Source organism: Macaca fascicularis, chromosome 2, assembly GCF_037993035.2.
Source record: "Macaca fascicularis isolate 582-1 chromosome 2, T2T-MFA8v1.1".
NCBI classification, from domain to species: domain Eukaryota; kingdom Metazoa; phylum Chordata; class Mammalia; order Primates; family Cercopithecidae; genus Macaca; species Macaca fascicularis.
In genome coordinates, this window is record NC_088376.1 from 120,723,453 (window position 1) to 120,747,553 (window position 24,101).

Here is a 24,101-nt window from a genome sequence, read left to right on the forward strand (position 1 = left end):
GTGATCTGCCCGTCTCGGCCTCCCAAAGTGCTGGGATTACAGGCTTGAGCCACCGTGCCCGGCCCACATTTATAATTTATATGCAGTAAAATTTACCCTTATCAAAGATCTAGAATAGTTCCATCACCTCACAAAATCCCTGCAGCCCTTATGTAGATTTCCTCCCCCAGCACCAGGTAACCACTGATCTGATTTCTGTCCCTATATTTTTGTCTTTTCCAGAACATCATATAAATGGAATCATTCAGTAAGTATCTTTAAATATCTGGAAACTTTCACTTAGCATAATGCTTTTGGAAGTCTTTCATATTATTGCATATATCAACTGTTGCTTCTTTTTTTTTAATGCTGAATAGTATTCTATGTGCATTCATGTATTGCATTTTGTTTGTCCATTTACCATTGATGGATACTTCGGTTATATATAGTTTTATACTGTTATGAATAAAGCTACTATATAGACATTTGCATACAGGTCTTCATGTAGACAAATTTTCATTTTTATTGAATAAATACCTAGAAATAGGACGAATGTACTGTGCTAGAGCAACATACAAAACTAACCACTCTTTTCTTTTTTTTTTAACTAATCAATCTTTTGAAGCAGTATTCCATGTAGTTTACAAGTCATAAAAAACAAACAAGCAAATGAACAAACAAAAAGGTTGGCCAGGCGCAGTGGCTCACACCTGTAATCCCAGCACTCTGGGAGGGCAAGGCAGGTGGATCACTTGAGGTAAGGAGTTCCAGATCAGCCTGGCCAACATGATGAAACCCCATCTCTACTAAAAATACAAAAACGTAGCCAGGCATGGTGGTGTGCACCTGTAGTCCTAGCTGCTTGGGTGGCTGAGGCAGGAGAATTGCTTGAACCTGGGAGGTGGAGGCTGCAGTGAGCCAAGACTGCAGCATTGCACTCCAGCCTAGGCAACAGAGTGAGACTCTGTCTCAAAAAAAGAAAGAAAAAAGATCCCACCAAAAAAATCCATTTCAAGTCTTTCACAACTTTTTGAACATTTGGTAACTGCTCATTGATAGCAGTGGTTTTTCAAGCTGGCCTATACATCAGAACTACCTGGGGAACTAGAACTTGGGCACCAATCCAAAGATTTAGCTGCTCTGGGTAAAGGCACAAACATTACTTTTTCTTTTTCCTCTATTTCTCTTCTAAGTGCTAACAGTATCTCTTTTTTGTTTTTTCATTTTCCATGTTGACATTTTTCAAACATACAGAAAATAAAGACAACAGTATAAGAAACATCATGTACATATCACTTAGATTTAATGATTAATATTTGCCATTTTTCATATAATCTATTTTTTCTTACTGAAGTATTTTAAAATAAAACACAAACCTCATGACATTTCACTCCCAAATAAAATGCATCTTTTTTTAAAAAGTACATTTTCTAACATCATTACAATATGATTCTCACACTAAACCAAACAAAAATATTTTTACATATAATACATATTCTATATTTAAATTTCCCTAATTGCCAAAGCTTATAACATGTAGCCAGGGATGAACCATTGATTTATAACATGTAAAACATAACTATTTTCTTCCAATTTTTTCCACATCCTATATAAGAACATTCATTTTTTAAATAAATTAACATCACCACCACAAAGCAAAAGAAAAGTCAGTTAACAAAATTTTTTATTCTTTACCTGAAAATATCCACCTCATGAACAGTAGGTAAAATAACAGATATATTTGTGTCTGCCTGAGAGACAGAAAAAAAAAATAATAAGAGAAGATATCACCAAAATTTACAGAAAATTTTAAAATATATCTATCTTGTGATCAATAAGCCATGTTGCCCCGTTTAACTTTTAAGATTCTCTTCCTTTAGGAGCAGCCAGAGAAGGCATGGGTCTTACCAATCTTCCCTAATATAGCAGAAGGTCAAAAATAATGCAGATATCATGGATAAAGAATTAATCCTGGCTGGGCGCGGTGGCTCACGCCTGTAATCCCAGCACTTTAGTAGGCCAAGGCAGGTGGATCATGAGGTCAGGAGATCGAGACCATCCTGGCTAACACAGTGAAATCCTGTCTCTACTAAAAACACAAAAAATTAGCTGGGCATGGTGGCAGGCGCCTGTAGTCCCAGCTACTCGGGAGGCTGACGCAGGAGAATGGCGTGAACCCAGGAGGCGGAGCTTGCAGTGAACCAAGATCGCACCACTGCCCTCCAGCCTGGGCAACAAAGCGAGACTCCATCTCAAAAAAAAAAAAAAAAAAGGAATTAATCCCAAGTTCATGCCTGTAATCCTAGCACGTTGGGAATCCAGAAGGAAGAATCGCTTGATGCCAGGAATTCGAGACCAGCCTGGGTAACAGAGCGAAATCTCATCTTTATAAAAAATATTAAAAATTAGCCAGGTGTGGTGGCATGCACCTATAGTCCTAGCTACTTAGGAGGCTGAGGTCGGAGAATCACTTCGGCCCAGGAATTGGAGGCTGCAGTGAGCTACGATAGTGCCACTGTACTCCAGCCTGGGTGACAGAGGGAGACCCTGTCCTTGTTTAAAAAAAAATTAATCCAATAGTCAAAATTAGATTAATTTGCAACTGTATGAAATACTCCCATTATACTGGTTGATATGTAACAGGAATACTAATTTTCCTACTGCTACTTGTTTTTTATTCAATTCAAAGAACAAAGTACAACAAAAAAATTTACACCAGTTAAAACATTTCAAATGAAAACTTCAACCCCACCCATGAACAGATGGTGCTTTTGGAAAAATAAAGGGCAATTGTAACTACAGAATCCTTTTAACTGAGTTTCCTAAAATCGGAAGTCTGCTGGTCACTCTCCTAAGAGGTTTTGCCAGAATCAAGGCTTATTGAAAAAAATTCACTTTTCCCTTTTCCTCACAATTAAAATATAGATTTTGAGTTCTCCAGTCTCTACTGGAGAAATAACAAGAAAAAACACCCTAAGAAACATTAGAGATTACCAATTCATTAAAAATTATTTAATGGGACATTTCAGTAATATTCAGAAATATGTAATAACCTCAAGAAACTCTGCATTTGCTAGTTCAAAAATTCTGTTAAAGAGACTATATGTGCTGGATCATTCTACCATAGTACCACACAATACCTGCTGAGTTAACTGCACTATTTGAGTTGTCCCAGGCTTGTCATGACATGTGGGAATCCGTACCTAAAAGAAAGACAGGAAATTATTTTTGGCTATAAAAGAATGGGGGATGAGAAGTGCTATATCCTGCTGCTAAAAAGGTATGGTCATTAATGCCAAAAAAGCTACAAAAATAAAATTATCTATGTCAGAGTTAAAAACTAAGGTCATATTTATTTTTAGTCACAGCAGAAAGTAAATCAAAGTCTCCACACCCACATACACAGTAATCACTAACTCCCTGAGAAGTATGTTGAAAAACAAAATGGACATCAGCTTCATAATGCTTCCTGTTTATTGTTCCAATCTTTGCTTCATTAATATACACACACCCAAACACACCCTCTCAAGCTTGCCAAATTTTTGGATAAATCTCACAGGAAACGAGAACACTCCATCCAGAGCTATCAGTATTACTTTTGATGATTTCCCAAGGAAAAACACAATACAGATCCTACAAAAATGGGCAAATGTAGAGAGAGAACATTGTCAAAAATAAGTCCTACTCCATAGTGAACTGCAAAGCACTTAGAGTACAACTCATACAAAGTCTGAGAGGAAAATGGTAATTCATTTAAAAGAAAAATCTAACAGAGAACAATACCCTGGGATGAACATGTGTGGTCTGACATCACATGTTAAGAACATCATTTAGGACTAAGAACGAATGGCTTTCCCAATTTATCTTAATTTTTATTGATTCATACTCAATTCTACCAAGTAATCTGTTTCTGCATATCACTCATCTCTGGAGGCACTGGCAGGGCCATGGAGTTGCAGAATTCTAGGAGGTAGGATGTACATGTACATATATAACATATAAATGACACTGTTCTGCAAACTCTAGAGGATGCCATGAGATCAGAGGCGCCTGAAGTCGTGTGACTAATGGTTCTGGGAAGCAAAATGAATTGCAATATCTCTATAATGCCTCACATCAATGACAAACAAGGGAAAGCAATAACATGACTAATATTAATATTAGGTTAAAAAGCAAAGCCCATATGTGAGCTTCCTACAAAGTTCTTTTTTTTGTAGTTGTTTTTGTTTTTTGAGACAGGGTCTTCTTTTGTCGTGCAGGCTGGAGTGCAGTGATGCAAACATGCCTCACTGCAGCCTCGACTTCCCAGGCTCAAGCAATATCCCGAGCATCTAGGACTACAGGTGTGCACCACCACACCCCACTAATTTTTGTATTTTTTTGTAGAGACAAGGTTTTGCCATGTTGCCTAGGGTGGTCTTGAACTTTTGGGCTCAAGGGATCCACCCGCCTCAGCCTCCCAAAGTGCTGGGATCACAGGTGTGAGCCACCATGCCTGTTCAAAAGTTCTCTAAAAAGATCACAATTACCCTGGGAAACATAGCAAGATTCTGTCTACAAAAAGTTTAAAAATTAGCCAGGTGTGTTGGTGCATGCCTGTGGTCCTGGCTACTTGGGGGGCTGAAGTGGGAGGGTCGCTTGAGCCTGGAAAGTTGAGGCTGCAGTAAGCTGTGATCGTGCCACTGTACTCCAGCCTGGGTGACAGCACAAGACCCTGTCTCAAAAAAATAAAAATAAAAATAAAAATAAGAAGGAGACAACTGAGATATAAGACACTACCTTCATTACCACCCCCATGATTGGCAGGTGTAATGTTTTCCCTGGCACTGGAGCAGGCCATCGATCAACATCATTACAAGCTGAAAAATATAACAAAATATTTTCTTAGAATAAGTGAAAACATCAAAGTATTAAAAATGAGGCATTAGAAATAAGAAAACTACTTTCCATATAGCAGAAAAAATATACTGGGAAGAATGAAAGATAAAAGGCAAAAGAAAAGTGAAAGTGATGAAAACATTTTATATTTCACTCAGAAATACACATGTTGGTTAATTTATATCCTAAGTATTAAAGGGAGTTTTCGTATTCATTTATTACCACTAATTAGCTACAAAAGCACATCAACTGGCAAAGGCCTTCCATCTGTAGCAAGTGACAAAAGGATTTTTCAACAGTACTCTAAGTATTAGAACTGTCAACTCGATATTCATTTATTATTATCCTAATAATAATAAGCATCATCAAAGTAGTTAAATGAAATAACAACAGACAGTTTTGGATATCTGTAGGTACAGATGCCAGACAAATAGTTTTATACCTTTCTCCTATCATATATTCCTTAAATTCTTGCCTGAATTTTTATAAATTGTTATAAATCAACTTCATTTTAATCATTCATTTCCAGTAAAAATCTTAAAACTCTTTCATAAAGGTACTCAACTCATACCATGTTAAACTTACCTGCTTCCAAATAAGGTTCACTCTTTTCAAAATACTCTGGTGCTATCTGTTTGAGCACAGTGTGAAAAAAATGAATATAAGGTAGTTTGCTGATCAAAACCAAGGACTGAGGAAAAAAAAAAACAACGTTTTAAAAATTGCTTTGCATTCATTTCTCGCATAAGCAATAACTAACAAGCTAAATTGAGCAAAAAGTGTGGATTTTAAAATAAAAAGGCTTTTACAGTGGATAGCTAAAAGGAAACAAAACCATAGCTACAGAATACAAAAAGTTTAACCTTATTGTTACACTTTAAGAACATAAAAGCATGTAACGGATTTTTCTGCTCTTCAAAAAAAGAATTTCCTACCAACAAACTAATGTCATGAGTAACTTCGAAAGCCTAGCTCCTGCTATCCTTAAAATAGCAATATCAGGAATTAGCCATATGAACTCTTCCTATTAAAGAAAGAGCAAATTTTGATACTTTTGCAAAATACTTACGAGTTATATTTTATAGTTCAACTGCCATAGCCACATAGTTGGAAATTGTAACGTTATGGTTTGATCATTTCAGATACAAATTATACCAATTTTTAAACTTTTTTTTTTCTTAAAAACCACTCTATCTTTCTAACACCAATCAGTGGTCAGGGCAAATTCTGAGTACAAAAGGGAAAGGTATGTCTTGCTAGCTGGGATTAAATAGGAAAGATTCTTTTATTTTTGTTTCTTTTTTCTTTTTTTTTTTTTTTTGAGACAAGGTCTCACTCTGTCACCCAGGCTACAATGTAATGGTGTGATCATGGCTCACTGCTGCCTCAACTTCTTGGGTTCAGGTGATCCTCCCACCTCAGCCTCCGAAGTAGCTGGGACTACAGGTATATGCCATCAAGTATGGCTATTTTTGGGGGGCACGGTGGATTTTTGGTAGAGATACGGTTTTGCCATATTGCCCAGGCTGCTCTCAAACTCCCAGACTCAAGCAATCTGCCCACCTTTTCCTCCCAAAGTGCTGAGATTACAAATGTAAGCTACTGTGACTTACCTGATTCTTTTTAAGAAACAAAAGGAATTGTATATTTGGAATAGAAACAATAATGGCTAAGATGTTGCTAAAGTTTATTTACTAGCTCTTTAAAAAAAGATATAATAGTTCAGGCTTTTATTAGTTGTAACAATATTACAACCTGCTTATTCCTTCCCTTATTCTAAAATGTAAAAATTAAGTGGACTCCTCTGGCTTTTGACAGAATTCTGTGCAATAATTGTAACTTACTGTCAGGAATCTAGCAGAGAGAGCAAAAATTCAATAGCAGTTAAACATATAGAGACAGGTGTCCATGATATTAAAAAAAAAAAAAAAAAAAAAACAAGATAAAATATAAACCCAAGGCTAAGCACGGTGGCTCACACCTGTAATCCCAGCACTTTGGGAAGCTGACGTGGGTGGATCACCTAAAGTCAGGAGTTCAAGACCAGCCTGGCCAACATGGTGAAACCCCATCTCTACTAAAAATACAAAACTTAGCTGGGCATGGTGGCGCACACCTGTAATCTCAGCTACTTGGGAGGTGCCTGTAATCCCAGGTACTCGGGAATACAGTACCTATACTCCCAGCTACTTGAACCTGGGAGGCGGAGGTTGCAGTGAGCTGAAATCACACCACTGAACTCCAGCCTGGGCGATAAGAGCAAAACTCTATCTCAAAAAAAATATATGTATATGTAGGCCGGGTGCAGTGGCTCACACCTGTAATCCCAGAACTTTGGGAGGCTGAGGCAGGTGGATCATGAGGTCAAGAGTTCAAGACCAGCCTGGCCAAGATGGTGAAACCCTGTCTCTACTAAAAATACAAAAAATTGGGCAGGCATGGGGTGGGCACCTATAATCCCAGCTACTCAGGAGGCTGAGGCACAGAATTGCTTGAACCTGGGAGGCAGAGGTTGCAGTGAGCCGACATCACGCCACTGCACTTCAGTCTGGGTGACAGCATGAGACTCTGTCTCAAAAATATATATATATATATATATTTTATATATATATATAAAATACCAAAGACTTTAAAGACTCTTAAAACTAACAGTTTCTGTTTTTCTAATCACAAAATAAAAAAATACTTTAATAGTGTATATGACAATTACCTTCTGAAAGTAGCCTCTTTTTAGAGTTTTATCTCGAACTTGCCGGAAATACACATACCCATAAAAATAAGCAGGATCCTTCTATGAAGAAAGTGACAAGTAAGTGTGTGTGTGGGGGGGGTACATATATATGTATCTATACCTATATCCATATCTTTATCTTTTAATATTAACATCAGGTTCCTTTATAAACCCAAATCAAGACATGAGATATACACAAAGAGCTAGTTATGCTTTTCCACCAACAAATAATAATCATGATAGCAACAGCCAGATCAGAACCTTCTAACTCTTGACGTGGCCCATATGATGTGTGTAAAAACTTAAAATTAAAACAAAAAAAAACCCTCCTAACTTGCCCAAAGATGGCAAAGTACTAATCACAATCTAAGTACTAAAGTCAGATTTTCCCCCTATAACTTACTCAGCTTATATTCTTTATTCATCTCTATACTAGGTGATTGAAATTAAAAAACAGTCAAATTCTGTTTTCCCCAATGTTGTATTTCGTTTCTAAAAAATTCTACCTACAATTTTGAGATTGTCATATTAAGGGATCAATCTTAAAACAAAATGAGGTAAGGCCGGGCGCGGTGGCTCAAGCCTGTAATCCCAGCACTTTGGGAGGCCGAGACGGGTGGATCACGAGGTCAGGAGATCGAGACTATCCTGGCTAACACGGTGAAACCCCGTCTCTACTAAAAAATACAAAAAACTAGCCGGGCGAGGTGGCGGGCGCCTGTAGTCCCAGCTACTCGGGAGGCTGAGGCAGGAGAATGGCGTGAACCCGGGAGGCGGAGCTTGCAGTGAGCTGAGATCCGGCCACTGCACTCCAGCCTGGGCGACAGAGCGAGACTCCGTCTCAAAAAAAAAAAAAAAAAAAATGAGGTATCCTAACACACAATTTCAAGAGAGAAAATAAAAGGAGTTAAATGACAATCTGAATCTTATATAGTCAGTTATACGTTAACCCAATAATAATGAAGCATAACAATGTTTATCAACATACAATCTGAAAGGTAATTCCATTCCAAAAAATTTAAGCATTTACATCTTAATGGAGTAAACTTTGGCTCAGTTCCTTATTTGATTATTATTGCTTAAACAAATATATATTGACCACCTACTTTGAACAGGGTAATGTGTTAGAGAAGATAAAAAGATGCATAAGACACAGTTCTTCCTCAAGGATATCATGATTTAGGAGGGATAAGAAAAGTAGAAAAATGAGGCCAGGTGCAGTGGCTCATGCCTGTAATCCCAACACTTTGGGAGGCCGAGGTGGACGGATCATGAAGTCAGGAGATCAAGAGCATCCTGACCAACATGATGAAACCCTGTCTACCAAAAATACAAAAATTAGCTGAGTGTGGTGGCATGTGCCTGTAATCCCAGCTACTCAGGAGGCTGAGGCAGGAGAATCGCCTGAACCCAGGAGGCAGAGGTTGCAGTGAGACGAGATCACACCACTGCACTCCAGCCTGGTGACACAGTGAGACTCCATCTCAAAAAAAAAAGTAGAAAAATGAGTATTATTGTAATAGGAGGGTGGGTACCATGAAAGAGCACAAAGTGTTATAGGAAAGCTAAGGGCAAAGAGTAAAGATTTCATGGAGGCAGCTGTATTTGAATTGGGAATTGAAGGATGGATATGACTTAAACAAAGACAAAGGCATTCCAGGTTGAAAGGGCTAGGAGTTTTGGTAAAAACACAAAAGACAAAAAAACTACATGCTATCTCAGGAAAAAGCACATAGTTCAGTTTGACTAAAATATGGCATACATATGGCACACATAGAAAGCAGATGAAGGTGAAATTTTGATAGGATAAAGGTCTTATTTTGGAAGGTCCAAAAAGTGAAGACAAGGAAGTAGTAACCTCTTTACTCATTAAACAATTCGCAGTCATTTTAGATTTTACTTATATAATATATTGTACACTTTAGCTGGTAACACTGTATAAGATATATTGTGCTGGAACAAAACAAGAGGTGGGACGTCCTTGGGTAAATTTCTTATCCTCAATAGCCCTCAATTCCCTCATCTACAAAAGGATCTCTCTTGGAACACTGTAGGGAGGATTAATTAGATGATATATGCTTATTAATACAGTATCTAGAACATAAAAAGCCCTAACAAATAACAGCTATTATCATCATTGGTTGGAAGAATATATTAGTAGTGACAGCAAGGAGGAGATGGCTCTAAGAGACATTTCACAGGTAGTATCTCTGCCCTTAGTGGAACCAGGGAGGTAAACTATAAAAACTGGTATCAGGCTAATTATGTCCAAGTCACACTGGATGTGCTGATAGGGCATCCAGATGAAAACGTTCCTCATGTAGTTAAAAAAAAATCTAGGCTCTAAGATCATCTGAATTATTAAAATGTTTTAAATAAATAATAACTAAAACAAGGCTCATTCAAAAATCAAAAAGAGACAACTATGTTATCATCAAGTATGACTACCTCAACTCTAGATGATATTTACTGTACAGTACAACTCCACTCCCAAATCTAATTCAAGAGTTTATTAACAAATGAAAGAAAATTACCTCAACAATCTAATCCATTTTTATAATTCACAATGACATTAGGTTTCAAGCACAGCAACTGTATAAAGTCTCTTTCATTCAGATGCTGAATCCTTATGAGTAAGACTCACTTAGGAAATTCAGCTATATAATATAGTAGCAAAACAAAAGCAAAATATTTCTGAATGGTGTCAGAGGTAACTGAATAAACGAGTTCTAAAGTTTCCTCTCAAATGGACATTTTTCTATGACTACTTTTCCAACCTTTAAGTAAACTGGTAAATCTTTGTCAAATTGATCCAGGAGACAATGCAGCGACACCCTCCTCCCAGAAGACTGTCGAAATCTAAAACAAAACTGGGTATCTCCAAGACAACCTAATGAAAATAAAAATGAAATAAATTAAGGATAGTTTAGTATAACATTTATCCAGTTTCATCAATTTTAGAGCTGAAAACAATCCTATCAATCATTTTAACCCATTCTGTCATGTTTTGGAGGAAAAAAAGGAAATCCTAAGAGTTCAAGTGACTTGCTCAAAGCCATCCTTGCTCATCAGAGGCAAAGCCAGAGTAAAACATGCATCTTAATTCCTAAGTCTCTTTACTATTTTTTCCTATTCCATATCCCTCATGTAATAAAAAATTTTTGGAATATATCTGCATATAATGTTGACTCACAAACATAATAATGAGCAAAAGATGCCAAACACAAAAGAACACATATTGTTCAAATCCACTTTTATAAAATGTTTTGAAAGCAGGCAAAACTAAACTGTAGTGCTTAGAGATGCATTACTGGATGATAAAAGTATAAAGAAAAGAAAAGTATTGTTATAAGAAAGGATAGTGGTTACATTTGGAGGAAAGATTCACCTCAATTTCCTTGTCAACAAAATCAAGGAGTACTATTAGATAATCTCTAAAGTCACTTCCAGTAGTAACATTCAAAGATACTAAAATAAAATTCCCCAACTTGACCTATGACTGTACTGAATTCCAAGCATCTTACCCAATATACTCACTAAGAAAACTAAAGACCTACAAGATCCAAAAAGATATAACAGTTATGCTGTGAGCACCATAGCTTTCTGATGATTCACTCAAAAACAGAAAAAATTTTAATGGAAATTGACTTTTTCTTTTATAAACAGAGTTATAAGAATGAACTTACATAATTTTATTTTTTTGAAACAGAGTCTTGCTCTGTTGCCCAGGCTGGAGTGCAGTGGCGGGATCTAGGCTCACTGCAACCTTCACCATCCGGGTTCAAGAGATTCTCCTGCCTCAGCCTCCCGAGTAGCTGGGATTACAGGTGCGCGCCACCATGCCTGGTCAATTTTTTGTATTTTTAGTAGAGATGGGGTTTCACCATGTTGGCCAGGTTGGTCTCGAACTCCTGATCTCAGGTGATCTGCCCACCTCGGCCTCCCAAAGTGCTGGGATTACAGGCGTGAGCCACTGCGCCTGGCCTTTTTAAAAAAAGTTTTCATTAGAGATGGGATCTTGCTATGTTGCCCAGGCTGGTCTTGAACTCCTGGGCTCAAGTGATCCTCCCACCTCAGCCTCCCAAAGTGTTGGGATTACAGGGGAGAGCCACCACACCCGGCCTTAAAATGACCTCAGCCTCCCAAAGTGTTGAAATTACAGGGGAGAGCCACCACACCCGGCCTTAAAATGTTATTTCTACATTTGTACAATCACAGCTACAGAGTGATCAAAATGTCTAAGACTAAGACAAAACATGAAACTTCAAGAGCCAGCCCCCTCCCTTGACCCTCAGCTTATATCGTCACTCTCTCTGATTAAGGTGGTTAAGCTGGATTGCTGAGAAACGGTACTTTAGACCAGAGCTTCTCACAGTTTATTCCATAGACTGATGCCAGTCCATAACGCGTTACTGTTTCATAACCAAATAAATATGCAAGTTGAGAATATACATTTAGAAACTTTCATAGCAACTTGATATTACTGTAGTAAATTTGTACTTTTAGGCCAGGCACAGTGGCTCACGCCTATAATCCCAGCACTTCAGGAGGCCACGGCGGGTAGATCACCTGAGGTCAGGAGTTTGAGACCAGCCTGGCCAACATGGTGAAACCCCGTCTCTACTAAAAATACAAAAATTAGCCAGATGCAATGGCAGGCACCTGTAATCCCAGCTACTCAGGAGACTGAGGCAGGAGAATTGCTTGAATCTAGTAGGCAGAGGTTGCAGTGACCCAAGATCACACCACTACACTCCAGCCTGGGCAACAGAGCAAGACCCTGTCTCAAAAAAAAAAAAAAAATAGACTTTTATTTTACATTTCTTTTTTTCCTCATTTCATTTTATTTTTCTAATTCAATTACCACAGACTGGAAATATTAAAAACCCTAACTGGCCCTTCAACACAGTCTGAGAAGTGCTGCTTTAGCTACTGGGAAGTGTAAAGCACATCATGATGTCACTGCTGTCTACAGAGAAGAAATGTGTTGAGACAAATATTGTCTGCATGTTAAGTTCATCCAGAACAAGGAGGATTAATGATTCCCTCAGATTCATCACTGCTTCAAACTCTCTCTACTAATGCTGAGTTTGTTCTCTGGACATGTTTAAAATACAGTGACTACTGTCCTTGGGCACTCATCACAGCTTAAGCCTCAGGAACACCTACATCCAGATGATGTTAATGGTAAATGATAAGGAAAAAAACACTGGACAAATATTTATCAGAGGGAAGATCCACTTTAAACTTAGGCTCCTAAAGATAAAAGCCATTCAAATAGAACAAAACACCAAAACCTAAAAAACCAACCAAACAAAGCTTTTTTAAAGTCAGGAGAATCTAAAGTGGCAGAGGGGCTGGGAAGGGCAAACCATTCCAATCTCAAAAGCATTTTTATCTGTGTCATTTTTTCATCCAGTCTAACAAGCTGTTTTACTTTAAGTGTATACAATGGAAATACAAGCTTGATTTATGTCTCTTTCCTAAAGACTGCTCTACTGTGTCTGGATTTCCTTCTACAGAAACTAAAAGCTATCCTGGGAAATAATAAATCTATTTCAAAGTTGGTACAGTAATCCCAACTTTCTTTTTTTCATGAGATGGAGTCTCGCTCTGTTGCCCAGGCTGGAGTGCAGTGGCACAATCTAGGCTCACTGCAACCTTGGCATCCCTGATTCATGAGATTCTCCTGCCTCAGCCTCCTGAGTAGCTGGGACTACAGGCACACACCACCATGCCCAACTAATTTTGTATATTCTTCAGTAGAGACGGGGTTTCACCATGTTGGCCAGGCTGGTCTCGAACTCCTGACCTCAAGTTATCTGTCCGCCTCAGCCTCCCAAAGTGTTGAGATTACAAGTGTGAGCCACTGCACCCGGCCTCCAACTTTCATTTAATAAACACATTTAAAAAACCAAACTCTTTGGATAACTACAACTGAAAATAGCAATTTCAAATATTTACAAAACATACGGTCTTCTTGCTACCTAGAATAATGATGATCTGTTAAGACAGCAAAGTGCCTGCTTTCAGGTCTTTTGTAGATTTTCCTCGTACCAACCATACTTCAAGTCACAGGAACCACACTTCATTTGATGTGCAGCACATAAAAAAAGCATTAAATAATATCTATGAGGAAAAAAATCGGTTGGACGTGGTAGCTCACACCTGTAATCCCAGCACTTTGGGAGGCCGAGGTGGGCAGATCACAAGGTCAGGAGATCAAGACCATCCTGGCTAACACAGTGAAACTCCATCTCTACTAAAAATGCAAAAATTTAGCCGGGCGTGGTGGTGGACTCCTGTAGTCCCAGCTACTCAGAAGGCTGAGGCAAGAGAATGGCGTGAACCCAGGAGGCGGAGCTTGCAGTGAGTGGAGATTGCGCCACTGCACTCCAGCCTGGGTGACAGAGTGAGACTCCATCTCAAAAAAAAAAGAAAAACAATCAGCCAGGTGTGGTGGTTCATGCCTGTAATCCCAGCACTTTGGGAGCCTGAGGCGGGCGGATCACTTGAAGTCGGGAGTTCATGACCAGCCTGGCCAACATGGTGAAACCCCGTCTCTACTAAACATACAAAAATTAGCCGGACATGGTGGCAGGCAAGTGTAGTCCCAGCTACTTGGCAGGCTGAGGCAGGAGAATCACTTGAACTGGGAGGCTGAGGTTGCAGGGAGCTGCGATTGTGCCACTGCACTCCAGCCTGGGTGACAGAGCAAGACTCCATCTCAAAAAAAAAACAAAAACAAAACAAAGAAAAAAGAAAAAAAAAAATCTAAAGGTCATTCATAAGCCAAAAGTACTTAAAAATTGTTTTGATAATGACACATGCAGAGGCTATAAAACTAGATATAGGCTACCTAAACACCACAGAATTAACTTCTTAGCCTTGATGTATGAGTGTGGGGGACTTTTCCTCTACCATCTTAGGTTCACTAACTGGGCTGTGAAATAAATGAACAACAGATTAATGAGAAAATATTTAGTTCGAATGCATACAAAGGCTTCAGAGAAAAAAAAGTAAAACCTAAAGGAGGTGGTTAAACTTGGGAGCTTAGATACCATTTTAACAAAATAAAATAAAATGCACACAGCAACTAGACAAAGGAAAAAGGATTTGGACTTCTAGGGGTAGTAAATTGTGGGAAGGTAAACATATGGGTGAAACTAATGAAAGATAAGGGTTATTTTAGCAAGGTTTATTTATGCAGAACCAAGCTGGTACCATCTCCAGTGATAAGAGTTTTCTCTGGTGATTCAGAATCTTTCTCCTCTTCCTGGTATGGGAAAGGGGAGGGGTGACACCTTCACAAAGGGAAATGTATGTCCTGCTTTTAGGCATATGGGGGAGGGTGAAGGGCTCTTTTTGCATCTGCTGTTTCCCAGTTGCCTTCAATTCAAAACAATTCTTAAGCCAAAGTGGTATATTTCGGGGTGGTATATTCTGATCCCCTTCATGCTCGTGTAGAGAAGTAAAAAACAGAGGGGAGCCATGACAACCAGCTATGATCTGAAAGAGAAGAGCATCCAGTGTAATTCACTGGGATTCCATGCAAAAAGTCAGTTCATCCCGCAATCCATACAACTCAGCTAACTTGGAGTCCTGGAAATCTAACCCATCACAATATATAGGAAGTGTATGTACAGATTTTATAAGAAAAATGTTAACTGAAATGAAGATACATTCCTACAAGACCTCTGTATCATTATTTCATAAATAGGTCAAAGAACAGTAAAATAATTCCAGGTCAGAAAAAATGCCTCACTGGGATCTCTAAAAGGCAATATCTAATTCACCAAGATATCACTTTTCTTTCATATAGTTCACCAAAGCTGAGTTCCAAATGTATAGGAAAAAAATTCTGGAAGCATTTACACAGAAAGGAGAAAATGCTAAAAAAAAAATTTTTAACTGTCAAATCTCTCAAATCAGATTGAAAGAACTAATTAACAGAATATTAGAAATAACTGGCCGGGTGCAGTGGCTCATGCCTGTAATCCCAGCACTTTGGGAGGCCGAGGTGGGCAGATCACGAGGTCAGGCGATTGAGACCATCCTGGTTAACACGGTGAAACCCCTTCTCTACTAAAAATACAAAAACAAAAAATTAGCCGGGCGTGGTGGCAGGCCCCTGTAGTCCTAGCTACTTGGGAGGCTGAGGCAAGAGAATAGTGTGAACCCAGGAGGCAGAGCTTGCAGTGAGCCGAGATAGCGCCACTGCACTTCAGCCTGGGTGACAGAGTGAGACTCTGTCTCAAAAAAAAAAAAAAGTAACCATAAAAGGAAAGAAAACTAGACTGTCTCTGCTTTATAGGGTTATAACTGTGTGTGGCCTGAGAAGCTGAATGTTTTGGTCACTATAAGCCAAGAAAAGCTAGTCTGAAAGTGAAACACAAGAGGTAACCTGAAGGATGTCAATGATTAGGACCACACAAAAGGAATAGCTTGAAAGAGACCAGCAAAACCAAGCTGAACAATAAACAGACCCTTATATGTTTTTTTCTATACACCAAGCACTATGCCAAGGCTTTACATATATTAACCCATATAAACTACTGCACACAACTTATGGCCTTGCTTCCTGACCAAATTTATCCTGGCTTTTTTTAGGTTCACTGCTTTTACAGAGTTCCTGGTAAGCTCCCAGATTCTGAATTGAAAGTAAACTACACACTATATAAACTATTTAATACATACTCCATGAACCCTAAATACATCAGTGTCGCTGATTTTCAACCTCTTCACTATTTCAAGAGTTTATTGTTCCTTGATGGTTTACTTCATCACACCATAACAGTTATTTTAAGAGTTGAAGCTAGTAAAATCAACAATGATATGACTTGGCATCATTAAAATAGGAATAAAAATCATTGATCTGTTTGCATTCTAATATGCTATTTCAATCAATTTTCATACATTAACAGTATAACCGGTATTCTTAGCATAAAATTAAACAGAAACAATAGATGAAAAATAGTTACCTGAATTTGAATCTGGAAAAGACAAATAGCAAATATTGGTTTTCTGAAAAAGAAAACAAAAGCGATGTATGCTGACACACACATAATCAATAAAAATAAACAGAAATATAACAGTAAACTATACAGAGCAGTATTTTTACTTACTTCTTTGTCAGTAAGTTTGGAATGCTGAGGATAAATTACCTGGAAGAAAAGAGTTAAATTTTGTTAAACATATTATAAACGTTAGTTATAAACATATTATAGGCCGGCACAGTGGCTCACGCTTGTAATCCCAGCACTTTGGGAGCCCGAGGCAGGCGGATCACTTGAAGTCAGGTGTTTAAGACCAACCTGGCCAACATGCCGAAACCCCATCTCTACTAAAAATACAAAATTAGCCAGGTGTGGTAGCATGCACCTGTAGTCCCAACTACTTGGGAGGCTCAGGAGGGAGGATCACTTGAACCCGGGAGACGGAGGTTGTAGTAAGCTGAGATCACGCCATTGCACTACAGCCTGGGTGACAGAGCAAGACCCCGTCTCAAAAAAAAAAAATATATATATATACACACACACACACATATATATATTTTAGACTACTGTCTTTAGTCTACTATTTTAGACTGTTTCACATATATTATATAATATATATAAAAATACAAAATATAATATATATATAATATATATTATATAAATAAAAAAAACTTCAGTCTAAAATAGTAGTTGGTTATGGTCAAATCACTTTCAGAAATAGTTCACAGAAGCACAGATAAAGAAAATGCAGTACATATACATAATGGGATATTATTCAGCCATTAAAAAAATGAAATCCAGGCCAGGCATATTGGCTCATATCTGTAATCCCCGCACTTTGGGAGGCCGAGACATGCAGAGTTCAATACCAGCCTGGTCAACATGATGAAATCCCATCTCTACTACAATATAAAAATTAGCTGGGTGTGGTGGCTCATGCCTGTAATCCCAGCTACTCGGGAGCCTGAGACATGAGAATCACTTGAACCCAGGAGACAGAGGTTGCAGTGAGCTCAGATTACGCCACTGCACTCCAGCCTGGGCGACAGAGTAAAAAAAAAAAAAAAGAAAGAAAGAAAAAGAAAAAGGAAAAAAAAAAAAGAATGAAATCCTGTCATTTGCAACACCATGGGTAGAACTGGAGGACACTATGTTAAGTGAAATAAACCAGGCACAGACAGACAAGTATCACATGTTCTCACTCATATGTAAGGGCTAAAAAGAGGAACTCACAGAGATAGAAAGTAGAATAATGATGGTAAGTTACCAGAGGCTGGGAAGGGTAGTAAGGGTTTGAGAGGCGGAATAAAGAAAGCATGGTTAAGGGGTACAAAAATTAGTACAAAAGTTAGACTGAAGCTAGTGTTTGGTAGCACAATAGGACAACCATAGTTAAAAATAATTTATCGTATATTTCAAAATCACTAAAGAGTAGAACTGGAATGTTCCATGTCGGGCGCGGTGGCTCACGCCTGTAATCCCAGCACTTTGGGAGGCCGAGGCGGGCGGATCACAAGGTCAGGAGATCGAGACCACGGTGAAACCCCGTTTCTACTAAAAATACAAAAAATTAGCCGGGCGCGGTGGCGGGCGCCTGTAGTCCCAGCTACTCAGGAGGCTGAGGCAGGAGAATGGCGTAAACCCGGGAGGCGGAGCTTGCAGTGAGCCGAGATTGCGCCACTGCACTCCAGCCTGAGCGACAGAGCAAGACTCTGTCTCAAAAAAAAAAAAAAAAGAACTGGAATGTTCCTAACACAAAGAAATGATAAATGCTTGAGGGGATGGATATCCCAATAACTCTGATTTGATCATTATACATTGCATGTCTGCATCAAAGTATCACATGTACTCCATATACATGTGCAAGTATTATATATCCACAATAATGAAGAATTTTTTGTGGTTTTTTTGTTTGTTTGTTTTTGAGAAGGAGTTTCACTCTTGTTGCCCATGCTGGAGTGTAATGGTGCAATCTTAGCCCACTGTAACCGCCACCTCCCAGGTTCAAGTGATTCTTCCGTCTCCCGGGTTCAAGCAATCCTCCTGCCTCAGCCTCCTGAGTAGCTGGAATTACAGGAATGTGCCACCACACCCGGCCAATTTTGTATGTTTAGTAGAGACGGGGATTTCACCATGTTGGTCAGGGTGGTCTTGAACTCCTGACCTCAGTTGATCCACCTGCCTTGGCCTCCCAAAGTGCGGGATTTCAGGCATGAGCCACCGCGCCCAGTCAAGAATATTTTTTTAAAAATACTGGGAGGCCGGCCGGGCGCAGTGGCTCACACCTGTAATCTCAGCACTTTGGGAGGCTGAGGCGGGCGGATCACAATGGCAGGAGATCGAGACCATCCTGGCTAACATGGCGAAACCCCATCTCTACTGAAAATGCAAAAAAATTAGCCGGGCGTGGTGGCGTTCGCCTGTAGTCCCAGCTGATGGGGAGGCTGAGGCAGGAGAATGGCATGAACCCGGGAGGCGGAGGTTGCAGTGAGCCGAGATCGCGCCACTGCACTCCAGCCTGGGTGACAGAGCAAGACTTCGTCTCAAAAAAAAAAAAAAAATTTTTCGGAGGCCGAGGCAGGTGGATCACGCCGAGGTCAGGAGTTCAAGACCAGCCTGGCCAACACGGTAAAACCCCATCTCTACTAAAAATACAAAAATTAGCTGGGCATGGCAGCGCGTGCCTGTAATCCCAGCTATTCGGGAGGCTGAAGCAGGAGAATTGCTTGAACCAGGACCCGGGAGGTGGAGGTAGTAGTGGGCCCAAGATCATGCCACTGCACTCCAGCCTGGGCTATAGAGCAAGACTCTATCTCAATAAATAAATAAATAAATAAACAAATAGTTCTACACCACCATTCACAATAGCAAAGACATTAAATCAAACTAAATGCCCACCAATGACAGATTGGATAAAGAAAATGTGGTACATATATACCATGAAATACCATGCAGCCATAAAAAAAGAATGGGATCATGTCTTTTATGGGAACATGGATGGAGCTGGAGGCTATTATTCTCAGCTAACTAATGCAGGAACAGAAAACCAAATACTGTATACTCTCTCTCATAAGTGGGAGGAGCTAAATAATGAGACTTTATGAACACAAAGAAGGAAACAACAGACATTGGGTCTACTTGAGGGTGGAGGGTGGGAGGAGGGAGAGGAGCAGAAAACATAACTATTGGGGACTGGGCTTAACACCTGGGTGATGAAATAATCTGCACAGCAAACCCCCGGTACATGAGTTTACATATGTAACAAACTTTCACGTGTACCCAGAAACCTAAAATAAAAGTTAAAAGACAAAAAAACAAACAGTTCACAAACTTTAATAATGAAACAAAGGGGAAAGCTGGGAGCAGTGAGTAATATTTACATTAGGTAAAAAAAGTTTTTGGTTTCAATTTATCTCCAAAAGATTGGTAAAATCGTTAAGTTATCAAGAACTATTTACCAACTGACTAATAACTCAAAGCTTACTGAGTCTTTTCCTTGGTAGCCTATAATGTACAGAGAAGATAATCTTTCAGCTGGCGTCTCCTTCAAGAAATAATAATTTTCAACTGACTTCAACAAGTAATACACATCCTAACTACTTAGTTACTAGTAAAAGAAAAATGAAAAATAATGATCTGCACTTTAAGAAACCTCAAGGACCATCTCTACAATAAAGGCTATCCTAATTCTCTCTGGTCCCTTTAAAGGATTATTATGCATTTTCTTAGGTTGTTTTAGTGTCTGCAGTGACTACAGCCACCTTCTGAGGAAACTCCCGCCCCAGAGCCCCTGCAAGGAAGCAGGGCTAGGTCAGATCAGCTACCACCAGAACAAATACTAGTAAACAACACACCCAAGGGCACACACTCTACAAGCCAACCAAGCTCTGTTATAACCAACCTGACCTCCTTAGGAGATGAACATTACATTGACGAAAGTGACAAAAATTACACTCTCAATACTTGACCAGTCAACTGGCACTATACATTAATCACAGAAGGCAACCTGTGTGCATTGGTAGTAATGCCTCTCTCATGTCACCAATTATCAAAGGCCAGTAATTTCAAACAGGATACCAGAGGTGTCTTAAAGGCCACCTGGTTGTACCAATGGCTGTCTTAGGAGAGTCAGGCCCCTGCCCCAGAACATAGAGGCTGCAACGAGCCAAGATCATGCCACTTCACTCCAGCCTGGGTGACAGGGTGAGACCCTCTCTCTCAAAAAAAAAAAAAAAAAAAAGTCCTTCTTGGCCAGATACCACAGCTCACACCTGTAATCCTAACATTTTGGGAGGCCAGGGTGGGCTGATCACTTGAGGCCAGGAGTTTGAGACTAGCCCGGCTAACATGGTGAAACCATATCTCTACTAAAAATACAAAAAACTTAGCCGGACGTGGTGGTGGGCGCTTGTAATCCTAGCTACACGGGAGGCTGAGGCACAAGGATCGCTTGAACCTGGGAGGCGGAGGTTGCAGTGAGCCGAAATCATGCCACTGCTCTTCAGCCTGGGCAAAAGAATAAGATTGCTTAAAAAAAAAAAAAAAAAAAATCCTTCTCTTGTTACAAGATGACTTAGAAAAAGTCCTTCTCTAATCTTTTAACAGTTAAATCCTTGTTTCCAAAAGCATGGTACACATGCCAGAGGACATATTACATGGTGCACAGCCCTTTTAAAATTGTAATAGTTACATGCACCACACTTAATTTAATGTGTAAAAGCATGGCACACATGCCAGAGGAGATATTACATGGTGCACAGCCCTTTTAAAATTGTAATAGTTATACGCACCACACTTAATTTAATGTGTAAAAGCATGGCACACATGCCAGAGGAGATATTACATGGTGCACAGCCCTTTTAAAATTGTAATAGTTATATGCACCACACTTAATTTAATGTGTATTAGGAAAAAAGACCTAACACTCAAAATCAATATACCATGGATACAAATGCTTAAGATATAGCTAAGTAAAAAAAGGGGGCAGAGGGATGTGAAGAATCCAGTTAAAGAAAAATATTAATAGTACAAATAATATGACAAGGAATGACTGAAACTTAGAAAACAACAATGAATTAAGTTTTTGCATATTTTCTTCTAATATTTATGGGCTTTTTCTTAAATTCTGAGCTATAGCTCAAACTGCTATTTTTTTTATTTTTATTTATTTATTTATTTATTTATTTTTGAGACAGAGTCTCGCTCTGTCACCCAGGCTGGAGTACAATGGCGTGATCTCAGCTCACTGCAACCTCTGCCTCCCAGTTCAAGCGATTCTTGTGCCTCAGCCACCCAAGTAGCTGGGATTACAGGTGTGTGCCACCATGCCCAGTTAATTTTTGTATTTTTAATAGAGACAGGGTTTCACCATGTTGGCTAGGCTGGTCTCAAACACCAGACCTCAAGTGATCCCACCCGCGTTGGCCTCCCAAAGTGCTGGAATTACAGGCATGAGCCACCGTGCCCAGCCTCAAACTGTTATTTTTAAAATTGTCAACTTTCCCAACACTATTTGCTCAAACAAAAAACTATTTCCCACTGATATGTAAGGCTCTAATAGTACCTTCTAATAAATTCCACCTGCTATTCCTATGTCCTATCATTTTAATCAATTCTCTACAGTGAAAGACAGCAGGAAGATGGAAAGAAACCAAGTCCTTACATTATTTCAACTATAAATTCAATTGTGCCTTGAGTCAGGCTTACCTGTGAACTTTGCAATAACATGAATCAATAAACTTTGTTTTCTTATGCCAGTTTGGGCTACCTTTGTCATCTTTTCTTTTTTTGAGACAAAGTCTCCAGAGTCTCATTCTGTCACCAAGGCCAGAGTGCAGTGGCACAATTGTGGCTCACCCCAGCCTCAATCTCCAGGGCTCAAGTGATCCTCCCACCTTAGCCACCTCAGTAGCTGGGACTACAGGCATGCACCACCACACCTGGCTAATTTTTAAATTTTCTGTAGAGATGGAGTCCTGCCATGTTGCCCAGGCTGGTCTCAAACTCCTGGCCTCAAACGATCCTCCTGCCTCCACCTCCCAAATTGCTGCGATTACAGGCTACCATGTCCAGTCTTCCTGTCACTTTTAACAGAAAGAATCATGGTTGCTTTTTTTCTTTGACAGCAGAAAGCACTACTATATCTTAATTCACTAGATCTCAACATTCTTTCTGGCTTTGTATCAGACTGCATCTATGGGAAGTTTCACTCTTTCCCCTACCAGCTGTGATTAATATAATCCTTCTCAGTTCCTAAATAGAAGTACTTGGTAAGAGTTAATTATATCCTATTCTTTGTAAGCTGTTATATCATCTTTAATATCCAACCAACTAAATGCTGAACTACTGAGCCATTTTTGTCAAAATCACTAATTCATCACAATATCTCATCAAACCAGTTCAACACATCTCATTTAGGCATTCCTCAAGGAAATGACTCCCTTTTTTAAAAAAAGGACTTTCTGTTATAAACCACTTAGACTAAATACCAAGTTCTTTCATCATAGGATGATTTCTCCTGATACTTTTTCCAAGACAAATATAGATTTATAGAATATAGACGTTTAAATTTTAACAAAGATATCTCTACAGCTTTATCAGAAATCAATAGGAGATTCTCCCAGCACGTAAATGCCTTGATAAACAGCTACTATTTTCTTCTGAGAAACCCATAAAGAGCACCTCACACACTGAATTGCCCTCAGAGGGAGGATAAAATGGTCGTTGGTTTCTACAAAGAGAATGAAAATGGTTTAAGATGAGAATTTTTTTTCCAGGCAATTGGGGGGATAAGAAATATAGTTGGGGCTCAAATCCAGAGATATCTAGTCCAGTTAGATGGTGCTATGGACTGAATCCCCCAAAAATTCACATAAAAGCTCTAACCTCCAATCATATTTAGAGACAGGGCCTTTGGGAGGTAATTAGGTCAGGAGTGTAGAGCTCACATGACGGCATTAGTGCCCTTATAAGAGGAAACACAAGACATCTCTCTCTCTTTCTCTCTACCATGTGAGGACATAGCAAGGACACAGCCATCTGCAAGCCAGGAAGACGACCCTCACCAGGAACAAAATTGGCAAGCACCTTGATTTTAAACTTCCCCCAGCCTCCAGAACCAAGAGAAATAGATTTCTGTTATTTAAGACATCCAAGCCAGGTACGCGGTGGCTTTTGCCTGTAATCCCGCACTTTGGGAGACTGAGGCAGGTAGATTACTTGAGGCCAGCAGTGACCAGTCTGGCCAACATGGCGAAACCCTGTCTCTACTAAAATTACAAAAATTAGCTGGGCATGGTGGCACACACCTGTAATCACAGCTACTCAGGAAGCTGAGGCACGAGTATGGCTTGAACCCATGAGGTAGAGGTTGCAGTGAGCCCACATGGTGCCACCGCACTCCACCCTGGGCGACAGAGTAAGACCCTGTCTCAAAACAAAAACAAAACAAAACAAAAAGACACTCAGTCTGGTATTTTGTTATAGTAGCCATAGCAGACTAATACAGATGGTTTGTG

General features: G+C 39.4%; 2 protein-coding genes across 15 annotated transcripts in view; one reads left to right on the forward strand and one right to left on the reverse strand.

Moving 5' to 3' along the window:
- The window catches only part of PDE12 (phosphodiesterase 12), a 90,327-nt gene extending 89,863 nt beyond the window's left edge, over window positions 1-464 (forward strand). Inside the window, exon 3 of the mRNA XM_074032553.1 lies at window positions 223-464. Within this exon, the coding sequence (XP_073888654.1) occupies window positions 223-251 (29 nt within the window). The 3' untranslated portion in view covers window positions 252-464. The remainder of the gene's footprint in view (window positions 1-222) is intronic.
- Window positions 1-24,101, reverse strand: part of DENND6A (DENN domain containing 6A) — an 85,181-nt gene that overhangs the window by 44,311 nt on the left and 16,769 nt on the right. For 8 of the 14 annotated variants that reach the window (XM_074032556.1, XM_015446100.4, XM_074032559.1 and 5 more), the window contains 8 exons: window positions 16,714-16,752; window positions 16,570-16,612; window positions 10,366-10,478; window positions 7,568-7,648; window positions 5,443-5,548; window positions 4,759-4,838; window positions 3,120-3,182; window positions 1,675-1,730 (listed from right to left, as the gene is read on the reverse strand). In XM_074032556.1, the coding sequence (XP_073888657.1) occupies window positions 1,675-1,730; window positions 3,120-3,182; window positions 4,759-4,838; window positions 5,443-5,548; window positions 7,568-7,648; window positions 10,366-10,478; window positions 16,570-16,612; window positions 16,714-16,752 (581 nt within the window). The remainder of the gene's footprint in view (window positions 1-1,674; window positions 1,731-3,119; window positions 3,183-4,758; window positions 4,839-5,442; window positions 5,549-7,567; window positions 7,649-10,365; window positions 10,479-16,569; window positions 16,613-16,713; window positions 16,753-24,101) is intronic. The other 6 variants (XM_074032554.1, XM_074032555.1, XM_005547456.5 and 3 more) reach the window with 3 other exon arrangements.